The sequence below is a fragment of the Lachnellula hyalina genome (assembly GCF_007821495.1).
Source record: "Lachnellula hyalina strain CBS 185.66 chromosome Unknown contig00025, whole genome shotgun sequence".
NCBI classification, from domain to species: Eukaryota; Fungi; Ascomycota; class Leotiomycetes; order Helotiales; family Lachnaceae; genus Lachnellula; species Lachnellula hyalina.
In genome coordinates, this window is record NW_022157139.1 from 80,110 (window position 1) to 94,519 (window position 14,410).

Below are 14,410 nucleotides of genomic sequence, written 5' to 3' on the forward strand. Positions count from 1 at the left end.
GATTAAGATTTATATTTAGTTTCTATTGGAACTAGGTGCCTCCTAGGAGCATGAACTCTAGAAGAACACGTACACCAGATGGGGACGTCAAAGAGTGAGTGGGTTGAAGGTGTTACATTAGTATCCAGTGAGAAAAGAGTGAAGTGACGTCCATTTTGTACTTGTCATAAGAGAGACCCCTCCTGCGATGTGCAATAGGAATCTTGAAGAAGTACTCGTTCGGTTTTAGTGTGCTGGGGGGAGGGCCTATGCAGGGAATTTTCTGGTCTGTCGTGTGGGGCTTGAAACTAGGTAGGCTTGAAATAATGAAGGAAACAGTTGTATCAATTCATCGAATTCGTGCATGCTTCTAGCTATGGCATCGGGGTAATATTGGGTTGAGTTGCTGATTTATGTCACACGCAGGGTGACGAGATGTATCTATCCATGTATTCCATGACTCTGTCTCACGACCCTCGAATGCATTGTATGTATCCATGTCCAACAATCCATGTGTCTGTAGCCCAACATTACCCCAAACTCCCAATTTCATGTATCATATCCGTCCGATCAGGTTCACCATGCTGGAGCAACTTCACCAAGTCTCCTGTACATAATGCTTCCGTTTCTCCATCCTCTTCATTTCAGCCTCCACATCCTCTCTACCCTTGGGAAACTTCTCAACACCACCCTCCTCAAGCATAACCCACAGGATAGCCTCCCTAACCGCCTTGGGCATCTTTCCCGAGCTACCACAGACAACTATAATCCCACCCTTCGCAATCATCCTCCAGACCTCCTTCTTCTCCCGCCTAATAACATCCTGTACGTAAATCTTCTCCTTTTGATCACGCGAAAAAGCTGTGAAGACGTGAGAGAGGGCTAAGTGGTGGAATTTCCATTCATGCGCATAGAAGTAATCGGCTCGTTTGTTGCGTCCACCGTAGAAGAGTATCGTTTCTTCAGTTGCAATCTTCGTGTTGAATAGAGCTTCAGAGGCGCGTTCCCAGATCAGAGCACGGCAGGGAGCTACACCCGTTCCCGGACCGATGAGAATGAGTGGCTTGTATGCTTTAGTGGCTTCGAAGCCTAAGCTGCCGTCTGTGAGCGTGACTTTGAGAGGGGTATTACTAGGCATGGCGGCAAGATAGCGGGAGCATAGGCCCTGGCGCACTTTTTTGAGGACGGTTTTGTATTTGACGATTGCGACGAGGAGTTGGAACTTTATCATGCCCGGAGTTGAAGAGGTTTTTAGGGTTCCGCCGCTGGAGATGCTGAATTTTCGAGGGCGCATGACGGGGAAGAATTGGGTGGCTTGTTGCCAGGGGAGCTTGACGCTAGGGAAGTCTTGGAGGACTTCAAGGATGCCGCGACGAGGGCGGGAGGTGTAGTCGTAGAATTCATCTGATAAGGCTGGGTTGGTAAATTCGAGGAGTCGTTCCTTGTGCATGGGGTCATCGGTGTTGTGGGCAATTAGCTCGAAGAAATATCGTTTGGGGATGGCAGTAATGTCGAGGTTATGTATAAGGAGATCTCGCAGGGTGCTTTTAGAGGTTGGAAAGAGACCAGGAGCCTTGGAGAGGAGGTTATCTGCAAGGTAGAAGTCGGGAGGCGATGCGACGAATGTTACTGGGATGTCTGCCACCTTATTCCAATCCATAAGATCAATCAGAGTCTGCACATCCTCAGGGAAATTCTTGGGCATAATGTTGATGACATCGCCTGGATCATACGCCTCCTCATCCGAAACCCCGAATGTAAGCTGCCGCACGTCTTGCCAGTGATTTTCTGGTGTCATACGTTTGTTCTCAAGCATTATAACACTGAAAGAATTGGACAAAACAATGCTTTTGGGGGGCGGGAACCTCGAATCGGGGTCATCGTGAGGTTCGCCATCGAACTTCTCCCTTAGCTGATTACATATGACTGGCTCTTCTTCGACTGGGAGAGGGAAATCGTAAATCGATCGGGATGGTGTACGTTCCATTTTATTTTGGTTTGCTGCCTGTTTGGAGGGTTCTGGCGTTTCTGGTTTAGATTGAACTCCAGGTGGTTCACCTGAGCTGTTATTGATAGCAGGTTGTGACGATACTGCAGGATGGTGAATCTGGTTTGCTTGATGGATCTGGCTGGCAGTAGAAACTTGTGGTGGATCTGGGACCTTCTCTTGCAGCTCAAGAATCAATTTGGGTGGGAGGAGCACTTCTTGCGGGATAGGTGTTACTCCATCTGGTAAAGGATATAAAGAGAGCAAGTGCTTTCGAATATCAGCAGACCAGGAGAGGAAGGTTCCATCAATTCTGTAGCATATTAGTACTAGTATTGTCCGAACGGTAATTTGTACAACTAGTCATTCAATTGAAAGAATCACCAACCCTTGATCATGTTGTTCATCAGCCTCACCACGTGGATAAACCTCCTTTGCTCCTAGTTGTTCTAGACGCTTATGAAGTTTACGAGCAGCGAAATTGAACCTTGTTTTTCATCAGCGACTATAACATATACTCTCATAAAAGAACATACTGAGGATAAGAGCTGTCTCCAAGACCAAAGGTGGTAAAAGCCACGTGACCCAGACAATCCGGAGGCAAACGCTTTCTCAAGAGACTTTTCCAGAACTTCCTCGCATTCTGCGGGAACTCGCCTTGTCCAGTAGTAGAAATGGCGAATATAACAACAGTGTAATCTAGAAGGGTATTCTGGGTTGTCAGGAATGAGTACGTTGCTACATCCCTGAGCATAAAACAAGGAGATGAATAATGGACCGACGTACAATTTCGACGAGATCCATCTCGCTGACCCTGGTTATGAAATGCAGTCTCTCTGCCATGCGCCCCAACTCCTCGGCCACATCCTGACTGTTGCCAGTCTCGGACCCATACAGTATGAGCGCCTTTCTATTATGTCGTTGACCTTGGACATCGACCGTCATGTTTGACAGAAAGCTGTGTTTTGAAGGATTTTATCGCCATCATCACTGCTCGACATCACAACAATTTTCCACAGCCACATCACGTGACTACCACGTAAGTTGAACTGTTGAAAGTTCTAGGAAGGACCTTGCAGTACGAACAATGAATGAGTATATATTGGATTATCTATCCCGGGTTCTATTTCAATATTGCGTTTGCTATTATAAGTACGGTGAGGCGGTTGAAAACTGCATACCAACCTATTGTTCGTTCGCCCTGAATGAGCAATGCCCCACAAGGCCATAATCTGTGAATCACAGCCTTGCCGGCGAATGACTCTGTTTGTTCCAGCAAAAGGGGTTCTGGAACAAGAGTGGCGGATGGCTGCAGCCGGAGTACCTTTATAGGTAGGTAAGCAAGCAAGCAAGCATCACATTAGTGTGATATAGCCCCAGGTATAGCAGTTAGTCAGTTACCAAATTTCATGCTGGAGTAGAAGCTTGTTAAGGGGCTACCTAGGCAACATTGTTTGTTCATGAATCTTCTTTAGATGCTGTATATACATGTAAATAATTATAATATATGGTTATTTACCTCTAACTATTATATCGATGTGTTATATCCGAGTGCTTCTCTATTATTTGCCCCTTTTCTCTACATTTTTCATCGGGGATTCCAGTTGGCATTTCCCATTTCCCCATTTCCCGTGTTTTGCCCGCCACGACCACAACCACAACCACGACCTCGTCAAGCTAGACCTATTTAATCTCGCTTAGACACCTTGTCGTGCCTGCCCTGTCAGGAAGGGAATTATAATATTTCGCGCGCAGCCCTTTCCCTCCTTTCCCTTCCCTTCGACTTCACATCAACAACAAGATCCGATCGAGTTCATCCAACTTCCCAACCTACTCAACAATCCCCCCAGACCTCTAGGGCACCAAGCTACCCTTACACACTCCCCCAACTTGTGCAAGAGTCAATCAACCAACTACACTCTCAGCCAAACGTCGACAATCTCCACACATTCTCAAGTCCTTCAGTCAAACAACCACCCACTCAATCCATCAACCATGTCTTCCGTCGTGGAAAAAGTTACTGACACTGTCAACGACGTTACTGCCGCTCTTGGCAACACATCGCTCACTTCTGACAAGCCGGCCGAAACCACCACTGGTGGCGACAGCAAGTCTACCAATGCTGCTCACAATGAAGCAGTCCTGGCCAGCGCTGCAGAGGGTCGCAGACTGTATATCGGTAACCTCGCGTATGCGACGACCGAGGGGGAGTTGACCGAATTCTTCAAGGGATACCTCATGTAAGTTACTCCAATTTCCTTTCGACCACCTCGAGTTCCACCCCTTATCACATGTGAACATTTTAACATTGCAATCCTCTATTATTGTCTCCTGCCAGTAATATATCATTGCATTCGAGTGTTCAAATCTCAGTTTACATGGACTGGGTCTACAGCTGCTGACATTTTACGTCCCTGCAGTGAATCCACCTCAATCCCTAAGAACCCACGCACCGACCGCCCCGTTGGATACGCTTTCGTTGACCTCTCCTCCCCAGGTGAGGCTGAGCGTGCCATCGCTGAGCTTTCAGGCCGCGAGATTCTTGAACGCAAGGTCTCAGTCCAACTTGCTCGCAAGCCTGAGCCAGCCGGTGAGAAGGGTGAGGCAACCAGCGGAGGAGATGCTTCTGGCGGTGAGGGCCGTCGCCGACAATCTGGCCGTGGACGTGGCCGAGGCCGTGGAAAGGGTGGTCGTGGAGGACGCGCTGCTCGTGGTGTAAGTGCTTATATCACGATCTTAGTCGCACCTGCTAACTTTATTCAGTCCAAGGGTGAGGAAGGCGCTGAGCTTCCAGGTACCACAGCCACCGGTGAAGTTCTTCCTTTGACCGATACCACCACCAAGGAGGGCACAGAGAAGGCCGATAAGGACAACAAGGGTGCTCGTCCTCCACGTGAGCGTCGCGAGCGTGGCCCACCTGCTGATGGTATCCCATCCAAGAACAAGGTCATGGTGGCAAACCTCCCATATGATCTTTCTGAGGAGAAGGTAAACCCCCCTGTTCTAGACCTCAATATGCACTACTGATACCCGATCACAGCTCAAGGAACTCTTCGAAGCTTACGAACCATCCTCTGCCAAGATTGCCCTTCGCCCAATTCCCCGCTTCATGGTTAAGAAGCTCCAGGCCCGCAACGAGCCACGTAAAGGCCGTGGCTTTGGTTTTGTTACTCTTTCTTCCGAGGAGCAGCAGCAGAAGGCTGTCAACGAGATGAACGGAAAGGAGATTGAGGGCCGCGAAATTGCTGTTAAGGTCGCAATTGACAGCCCTGACAAGACCGACGATGATGCCAATGCGCCAGCTGCTGAAGGCGCTGTCGAGGGTACCAATGGCGCCGCTGAGACTACTACTGCTTAAGTGTAGTGTGTATTACCTTTGTACGATGAGAGTGCTACATTTCGCAAGACAATCACAGATGCATTACTTTAACACGTTGCTTTTGGACCCTTGTCTGGCGCTATATGGATACACTCTGGGATGGAGGCTGGATCTGCTTTGATCTTTCAATGCAAGTGGCCCAACTTTCAACGACTTTCTTTTAGGTGGAATATATGGGCTCGGTGGTGGAACTCTTCTTAACAGACAGACTTTTCAACCTGGGTTCATAGTTCTCGATGACTCTTTTCACAAAAACCAATGTCTCATTACCATATCTTGCGCATTCTCCGGGCTGTACACTAGATTTTCTTGATGTGCTCTCTTGGGATGGGAATGGAATGGAAAAGTTATTTGATTCGTGATACCATTCTGTCTTTGATAGAAAAATGCAATAATATTGACTGCACTCTACAAAAGTCTGGCATTGAACCCCAAACAGACTGCGGTTGAATTTCGCATGTGATAATATAGGTGCTCCAAGAGTATTAGATAGTCAAAAAGAAATATCTATCTGATACTCGCCTACCCACCTACCGTTACTGTATGGTGTGCAGCCTTGTACAGTACTGTGTTCGTAGCTGTGCACGTCATTGGTCAAAGGTCAGCAACTTCAAACCTCCTTTTAACTTTAATTGCCTCGCCCGCCCGCCAGAGCCCCACAAAGGACAACGACTCCCCCTCCTTTCGTAGCCTCAGCCTCTTGACACACACTCACCTAATTAACTTGACATTGCCCCAATTCTAAACCTGCAATCCATTATTCCAACGTGGAACAGAGAAAGAAGGATAACATAAGTATGGCCAGCAGCAAAGCCATGTGGGAGGTGGATCCGGAGACGCGATCAAAAGTACCATTCCTCTGCCTCCCTATATCCCTCCCAATACCCTCTTCTCTTTACTAACAAAACCTCCAGCTCCTTGAGATCCAAAAGACATCCTCAAACGACCGCTGCTGTGACTGCGGCGCGCCCTCCCCACAATGGGCATCCCCCAAATTCGGCGTCTTCATCTGCCTTTCCTGCGCGGGCGTTCATCGAGGATTAGGTGTGCATATTAGTTTTGTGCGGAGTATTACGATGGATGCTTTTAAGGCGCAGGAGATAGATCGAATGAGGGAGGGTGGGAATAAGACATGGAGGGACTTCTTTGATGATGCGGAAACCAATAAGATGGCTGGGATAAGGTTCGTGCTCCCTGAATGCGCTTACTACATACCATGATTGCTATATTACAATTGGGAATCAAGAGAGAAGTATAGAGACATTGTGCTGACATGAAATTAGTTGGGACGACACAACAATCGCAGAGCGCTACTCCGGCGATGTGGGCGACGAATACAAAGACCGGCTCACAGCAAAAGCAGAAAATAAACCCTACGTTCCCTCGGTCAAACCCGCTCCATCTTCTACAACCTTCTCCTCTGCCTCCTCTGGCAGCCAAACCCCCCAAGGCGCAGAACCCAATCACCCGCACGATCAGGCAAAGCAAAAGTAGACGACAAATACTTCGCTGGGCTCGGCGCAGCCAATGCTTCGAGACCGGCAGATTTACATCCCAGCCAAGGAGGGAAATACTCTGGTTTCGGAAGCGCGCCCCCTGAGCCTGTGCAGCAAAACAAGATGCCTGGTTTCGATGATCTGCAGAATGATCCTGTGGCCGCGCTGACAAAGGGCTTTGGGTGGTTTACGACGACGGTTGGGAAGACGGCTAAGAGTGTTAATGAGGGGTATATACAACCTACTGCTGCGAAGGTAATTCTCTCTTCCCCTCCCAAAACCCCAATCCATTTCCCGTTCACTACCCCACCTTTTTTAAAAGTCGCAACTAATTTATGTATATCTAGATCGCAGAAACGGATCTAGCAGCCCAAGCACGCATCACAGCCGCGAACGTCGCTAGAGGCGCACAGACAGGCGCCAAATCGGCAGCAGATGGTTTCAATCGCTTTGTCGAGGGCAATGATATTGGGGGTGCGGGTGCTGGTGCGGGTGGGAGAGGGAAATATAGACAAGCACCGTTAGATGAGAGCAAGAAGGATTTTTGGGATAGTTTTGCCGACGCTGGGGCCACAAGAGAGAGTAAACCTAGTGCGATTGGGACGAGTGCTGTTAAGAAGGGGAATGGTGGGCCTGGAGGACCTCCTGGAAAGAAGGATGATGATTGGGATAAGTGGTGAGGAGTAGACGGAGACTGCATTTTGACTTTACGCCCATGCTGATGGGTACTGACTGGGATGGGGCGTTGTATTATAAGCAATGGAAACGTGAGTTGGATGGAATAAACATTATACGAAGTATGTATATGAAAGCGAAGCGGGCCGGGCCTTGGTAAATGCAATTATACAGAAGTGTTTCAATCAGCTGCTATTCAGTATTCAAGTATATGGCCTCCCTTGGCCTACAGTATCCGTAAGCAACAAACGCTGGTCTCTATCCATAGGCTCCTTTCATATACGCATCTTGAGTACGGAGGTAGAGGTAGACTTAATTATACTTTTATCTGTGTCTCGGCAGGGAAGGCCGAATCGTCAAGAATCTGTATAGCATGTATCGGCGCTTCTTGTATTCGGACCGCTCGTATATTTCAGTCCGTAGTGCAAGGCGTTCGGCGGCTTTTAGGTACCGAATACTCCGTAGAAACCTTATTTCATCTTCATCCCATCCTTGGTATCTTGGCATTTTTAAGTTTTAAGGAATTCCCGGCTGTGTGTCTGACTCTGAGCAACTTACTGCATGGAAGCCGGAGATTGTTTGTTTGCTTGTTTGCCTTGTCGGGTGATCTACGGAGTAAGCCAGACACCCATGCAGTGCAGCGCAGTGTCCATATCAGAAGCAGGGGTTTAAACCGCGTGGTACAGTGAGTGGTTAGGAGATCCCTTGAGCTGACGTTGGAAATAGTATCTTGTACAGTAGGCTGTAGCTCACAGATTGATTGTCTTTGCATGTAGGCGTGAGAGCGCACTTGGTTTACAGTAGCAATGATCGTTGGTTTGAGGCTCGACTTCCCCGCAGCCTTTTGCATCCTACTTCATGGAAGCTACTCGGGGCAAAGATGAAGCGATTATGCTCCTTTCTGGGAAAAGTTTTCATCTGTTGTTTCACTGTCAGGATGATTAAACTTTCACGCTTGGGGGGAAGTGGGCCCTGGCCTGGTCCTGCAAACTTTCTGGGCGCTGTGTAATTGTTTTGGGATATAAACTTTATTTTTATTTGCTCTAGCTGGTGACGCTTTCCTTATAAGTACTTTTATTTCTCTGCTCACCATCGTTCGTTCCCTACTCATAGTCGTTCTTTCTCTACTCATCGTCGTTCTTTCCCTACTCGCCGTCGTTCGTTTAGCTTTTACTCACTTTAACCATTTGTTTATACATATTACATTACTTCCATCATGAAGATCTCCTTTATTTCTAGCCTCACCTTGGGGCTTTCGACATTGCAGCTGGCCAGTGCCAGATATGTGATGTATGTGGACCAGTAAGTTGCCCTCCTATAATACTTTAATGCAGAGACTGAAGGAATTAGATATCATCTTGCCGAACTTCCAAACAAAACAGTCACCGCGGGCATTGATACTGTCATCATGGCTTTCGCCAACTCTTCCCTCTTCACTACTTCCCCGGCAGGAAACTACACCCCCTTTGAGCCTCTGGATACAATGAGAGCTCGATTCGACGAGGGCGTTAAAATTATGGTTGCTCTCGGCGGGTGGGGAGACACAGCGGGTTTCTCAGCAGGTGCTGCTTCTAACTCTTCTCGCTGGTTATACGCAAAGAACGTTGCCGCGATGATCAATACTTGGGGCTTTGATGGATGTGATATCGACTGGGAATACCCAGCTGGAAATGGAGCAGATTACAAGCTAAACGGCACCACGAATGACCGGAAAGTTTCCGAAATCGAAACCTATCCTCTTCTCCTTGCGGCAATCAGAAACGCTATTGGCGAAGACAAACTACTTTCTATTGCCGTGCCAGGTCTTGAGCGCGATATGATTGCCTTGACACCCTCTCATGCGCCCTCGGTATGGGAATCTGTTGACTTCGTCAACGTGATGACTTATGATCTCTTCAACCGCCGTGATACCGTCGCCAAGCATCACACAGACGTCAAGACCTCACTAGCCACCATCACCCACTATCTTGATGTCCTCTCCCTACCAGCCGAGAAAGCGAACCTGGGATTCCCATTCTACGCCAAATATGCGAAGATCGACCCCGCATTCAACTGCACCAACGGTCTCGGCTGCAAAACCGTCCTTTTAGAAAACGCCACCGATGGTAGTGATTTGGGTATGAGCGGCACCATGACATTCGAGTCCTTGAACTTTGCAAGCGCGCCCACGAACTTGACTGAGGGGACGGATGGCTTATGTGGCGCGAGTGTGTCACAGAAGTGCCCAGCTGGGGCCTGTTGCAGCACTTACGGATATTGGTAAGTAGCCCATTGTCTCCCAGCCATCAATCATTACATGAGAACTAATCCAAAGGGAAAAAACAGCGGAACAACTGCAGAGTACTGTGGACCCAACTGCCTCCTTGACTACGGAAACTGTACCGGCATCCCCGCCACCTCCACATTCAAAACCGCCATGGCGAACGGCATCACGGACGAAGAAGCGGGAGGTGAATATTATTATGACGGGGAGAACAACGTGTTCTGGACGTGGGATACGCCTGCGCTGATTGCGAGGAAGTTTACGGAAATTGTGAAGGCGAAGTGCTTGGGTGGTGTGATGGCGTGGTCTGCGGGGGAGGATGGTCATGATTGGAGCCATGTACTTGCGTTGCAGAAAGGGGTTGCGGATACCTATTAGAAGGTGCAGGCGTAGAAGGAAGAAATTGCAGTTAGTTTGGGCAAAGTAGCTCTATAGTAAGTGAAATGCAAGGACTCTGTAAAGGTACCTAGCAAGGATTCTGCCATTGTATATTATTTAAATAAGGAACATCAATCACATTTCCTAGAGATGAATCTTAGCTTGTCCCTGCAACCCCGCCTCAGCAGGCTAAACACCTCACTTCAATCTATGCTATCCAATTCTTTCCCCCGTTGCTCGTTCCTCGTTGCTCGTTGCTCGTTGTGACTTCATATGATAAGTAACTACTGGCCTTCTTTACCTATATATGCTGCTTTGTCAAACCCAGTCCCGCTCGTCACTATCTTGTATACCAAACCTTCCTCCACTTCCATTTCCAGCGTTCCAGTTTTCTCTGCAGTAATGTGCACAACGAAGTGTGTTCCGCTGTAAGATTCAAGGGCTATTGTCACGTGTACGATTATTGGGAACGGATATCTAGTGTTTGTGCAGTATAACGGGGTTTGGGGTAGTGGTGGTAGTGGTGGTGGTTGATGAAGAAATTAGTTGCAGGGCATCTCACAAATCAGACCCTAGACTGGTGTTTATTTAACCATGTGCCTTGTTTTATTTGCTCAAATATCAGGTGTTGATGAGTATGTCGGAATTAAACGAGTAGATTCTACATATCATACAGCATGAGAATCGAGGGTTCAAATTGTGGACAATGCTTCATGAGATTCGTTCTTGCTTATCCCTTGCCCTTTGCACGATTCATTGGCCCCCAATTCTCCCGTGGATTCAGCTGATATCTGACTACCTTTTTTGCATCTTTCTCCTTCCCTAGCGTTTCGTCAAACACAACTTCGAGCTTCTTTTTCGAGCTCGAAGAGTCCTGTTCATCTTGCTCTTTGTTCGCTCCGCCAAGATTAGCTCCTCCATTTTCGGTCCCCTGTGTATCCTTTGATTCGCCAAGCTTCAGAATCTTGTAGCCGGCAGTTTCTTTCCTGACAGCGCCTTCCTTGATCGGTGCCTTCTGCTTTTCCCACTCTCTCATGACTTCCCAGATCACATCCCACGGTGCATCAGTTTTGATAGTTCCACCCTTGGTATGACTTCTCGTGACTCGATATCCAAGGTGTCTTAGTGCTCCCCGAAGTGCATTCTCATGAGGTGTAACACAATGGATGACCTTTGCAAGGGCGGACGGAATGAAGAAAAACGGGAAGTGATCAATAGCCGCAGGGTCGTATCTGTTGGTCTTTGCGGTTGCCGTTGGGGAGTTCGGGTCTTCATCCAATGTTGGGAGATCCTCTTCAAGCGCAACAGTAAGCATACCTTCGATTCGGTCGTAAGTTTGATATGTGTCTTTGGAAACGCTAGGTAGTCCGTCCAAGATCTTCTTAATAAATGCTGGAGAGTGGAGTGGACCAGCGTACATAGGTCCTGCCATATGAGTCTTCATACCACAATGACTGCAATTCTCATTCGCAACAGGCGCCATTCCAAATACGTGCTTCCAGAAATGACCTTTGCCGCTCTTGTTTGGCGCGAGTTTGTTCTTGCCCAGCATTTGCGTCGTCCATGCTCCGCAGCCACTATCACAATTATATACCACCATGGTCTTGCCAGCTAGAAATTTGACATCTGCTGGTGATTTGTGGATTCTGACAAACACTCGAGCATAAAAGTCGATAGAGAGGGAGAGGAGCGGTTCCATGGCTAGACCATACCGGGCGGCAGAAGAAGCAATGGCGTGTAAAATGAGGCGAAGTCCACCTTCGTGAGACTGCATGCCCTTGATAGGGATACCTCCATATAAAGAAAAGGCTTTCTCAGGATAACCATTCGAAGCCCAGACTCCAGCATCCGTGCATGTAACACATAAAAGTCCTCCATCTTCCCGGACAGACTGAACCGCAGCGTCTAAGAATGGTGCAGCTGTGCCGTATGGATCGAGGTCGATCACATCGTACTTTGTCCGTGGGTTTGCTAGGCTGTTTCCCTCCTTCGATTCTCCATGTGCCACATTGTACATGTGGGACAACGCATTGCCAGTCACAGCTTCGATTTTGTCTTCCAACTTGTTGTGCTTCGCATTAATCTTGATCATTTTCGTAGCATCCGGTAATAAGTCATTCGCTGTAACCAAAGTGGTAAAAGGGATCTCTTGAGAATATCTCAGGGCTCGCAGACCAGTCGCTGAAAGCGCATCGAGGATTGTGAATGCCGCCTTGGAAGTATTGGCGGGACGTTCTTCGGTCATACCCGTAGTATCTGGAACAGGAGTATGGGTTTTCAGCTCAGGTTCAGCTGTATTTGAAGCATCTGGTACCTGGGGCGTCGTCTGGGCTGGATCTTCAACAAACAACTGATGTTCAATAGCCTTTTGTTCCTCTTCGACCTGGACACTCGACTCGCCATCGACTTCATGTGGGGCTACTACTTTCGTGTTTGCGGATTCGATATTCGGGGTTTGATTCGTTTCGTCGAGTTTTCCAGCTTTTCGCGGAGCTTCGCCAACACCATCTTCCCCACGCTTTCGCTTTTTCTCTTGCTTCTCTTTCTTTTTCGCAAGCAGCTTCTGTCGAGATTTCTGTGCAGTCTTCTGCTTCCTCTCAATAACCTCCTCGCCGTATGCCTTGATTGCCAGAACGCTTAGATCTCGATTGAATTGTTGGATGGGATTGTAAAAGACCGATTGAGCTTGGTTTTCTCCCTTAGGAGAGGTCTGAGGGGTTTTCGCCGCAGACGCAGGTATGAGGATGTGTGCCAGTCCTTCCTTGATCGTTGAATATTCATTGCCATCATGAAGGATGTGCTGATCAGCAGCTGGGGTGGCAGTGATATCTGGAAGCGGGTTCGAGGCCATTGTGTGTGAGGAAATGCAATGAGCCCTGTGGAGTTGAAAGGAATTCGTGGCCACAACTACATGTCTTCGAAAAGCCCTACAGACGGTTGCTGAGAATAGTTTCATACGTCGTTGGACTCCTTTGAAGATTTGGAGATTAACATTTTTGGTGCGAGGCTGAATATTTTTTGGATAAACCCTCCGGAGCGGGAAAACATCTTCTCCGGCCTCGCTTCAGCCCCTTTTGAATCTCTTGATTTGTTTCCATGGGCTCTTCTAACTTCTCTGCAAACGCAACATTTCCATTCCCTAGGAGAGTTTTAACTCATCCTTGTCATTGAAATATAAGGCGTATGATACTGGCAATTATCAATCTAGCATTTTCGTGACCTCAAGATGTTTTACCATCTGGAACATGCTCCTCGGCCGAGGAACGTGACCTTAATGTGCAAGAGAAATACGCCCAAACCGACATCTGTCATCTGCCTCTCCTAAACGTTATAACACCTGAAAGCTTGAAATGCATCATATTTGCCTGCTAGACTAGCCTGATTCTCATCTTGTAGGTCTGAGTAGAAAGTCTCACATAGATTTAGCAATTAAAGTGCTAGTTGAATGGCTCCCAGAGCCGTTTGTGACTTGAAAAGTTCTCAATTATATGGCACAGCAAGCTTTCACTCCAACTCCAACCAAAGCAGCTTTTCCCTCCTCCGTCCTTTAATCACCCAATTAGTTACGGTAGGTGATTGTACCCTCTCTCAGTTTCTGTAACGCCTCACTGAATGATGTCAAGTCCTCCGAAGCACTCGTGATCCAGTCCACGCAGATCATAGGCCCGAGGGTTTCATTGCCATCAGCTACCGTTGAGACACCGCCTGCGATGCTGTATCTAAAGGTAGCAGGGTCTCGGGTCGCGAGGCTCTTATAGGATGTGATATTAAGCTCGATAGAGGATATTGGGGGGTTACCCGCTACGATACCAAACTCCGCAGCGCGCCCTGAAGAAGGGCCGAGAACTAGCGTGTCGAGAAGCTTCGGTCCTGCTGCGTTTAGAGGACCGAAAATATTGGTGTTGCTTGGTTGAATGCCTCGCAGGTCTTCCTGTAGCCAGTTGCGCAGTAGACGTGCTAGTCGCAGCTGGTTATTGCTAGATGGCATGATTTGTATCGGGTAGGGAGATGGAGGCTTGTTACTCCTTCTGCGGCTGTCGATTCGTAGGGTTGATGGCTAGAAAGTAGAGTGGGAAGCAACAATATCGACAGTTATATAAGCTGATTATGATTGCTAGGACAAAACAGAGGTCTGATGCTTACACTAAGGAGAGTCAGAAACTCAGTCATATTGCTATGGAAGAAACGTTGACAAGAACCAAACTTTTGAAACAGGAACCACGTACCAAGAGTTTGGTGCCTTGTGAATCAAA

General features: G+C 48.0%; 5 protein-coding genes across 5 annotated transcripts; 3 read left to right on the top strand and 2 right to left on the bottom strand.

The window, feature by feature from the left end:
• Window positions 1-574: 574 nt before the first annotated feature.
• On the bottom strand, window positions 575-2,911 carry tah18 (NADPH-dependent diflavin oxidoreductase; the record flags this gene model as incomplete). Its single annotated transcript, XM_031147063.1, has 4 exons — window positions 575-2,279; window positions 2,355-2,453; window positions 2,503-2,678; window positions 2,753-2,911. 4 exons carry the CDS (start codon window positions 2,909-2,911, stop codon window positions 575-577), a joined length of 2,139 nt encoding a protein of 712 aa, XP_031007629.1.
• Window positions 2,912-3,961: 1,050 nt separating this feature from the next.
• Window positions 3,962-5,324, top strand: tcg1 (Single-stranded TG1-3 DNA-binding protein; the record flags this gene model as incomplete). The annotated part of the gene is made up of 4 exons (XM_031147064.1): window positions 3,962-4,206; window positions 4,387-4,681; window positions 4,730-4,954; window positions 5,007-5,324. The coding sequence occupies 4 exons, from the start codon at window positions 3,962-3,964 to the stop codon at window positions 5,322-5,324; spliced, it is 1,083 nt and encodes a 360-aa protein (XP_031007626.1).
• An 818-nt stretch (window positions 5,325-6,142) lies between these two features.
• Window positions 6,143-7,521, top strand: GCS1 (ADP-ribosylation factor GTPase-activating protein; the record flags this gene model as incomplete). The annotated part of the gene is made up of 5 exons (XM_031147065.1): window positions 6,143-6,193; window positions 6,260-6,528; window positions 6,629-6,731; window positions 6,782-7,096; window positions 7,189-7,521. 5 exons carry the CDS (start codon window positions 6,143-6,145, stop codon window positions 7,519-7,521), a joined length of 1,071 nt encoding a protein of 356 aa, XP_031007627.1.
• A 1,211-nt stretch (window positions 7,522-8,732) lies between these two features.
• chiB (Endochitinase B) lies at window positions 8,733-10,157 on the top strand (the record flags this gene model as incomplete). Its single annotated transcript, XM_031147066.1, has 3 exons — window positions 8,733-8,818; window positions 8,867-9,775; window positions 9,842-10,157. The coding sequence occupies 3 exons, from the start codon at window positions 8,733-8,735 to the stop codon at window positions 10,155-10,157; spliced, it is 1,311 nt and encodes a 436-aa protein (XP_031007630.1).
• Window positions 10,158-10,887: 730 nt separating this feature from the next.
• trm1 (tRNA (guanine(26)-N(2))-dimethyltransferase) lies at window positions 10,888-13,008 on the bottom strand (the record flags this gene model as incomplete). The annotated part of the gene is made up of 1 exon (XM_031147067.1): window positions 10,888-13,008. One exon carries the CDS (start codon window positions 13,006-13,008, stop codon window positions 10,888-10,890), a length of 2,121 nt encoding a protein of 706 aa, XP_031007631.1.
• Between the last annotated feature and the right edge of the window lie 1,402 nt (window positions 13,009-14,410).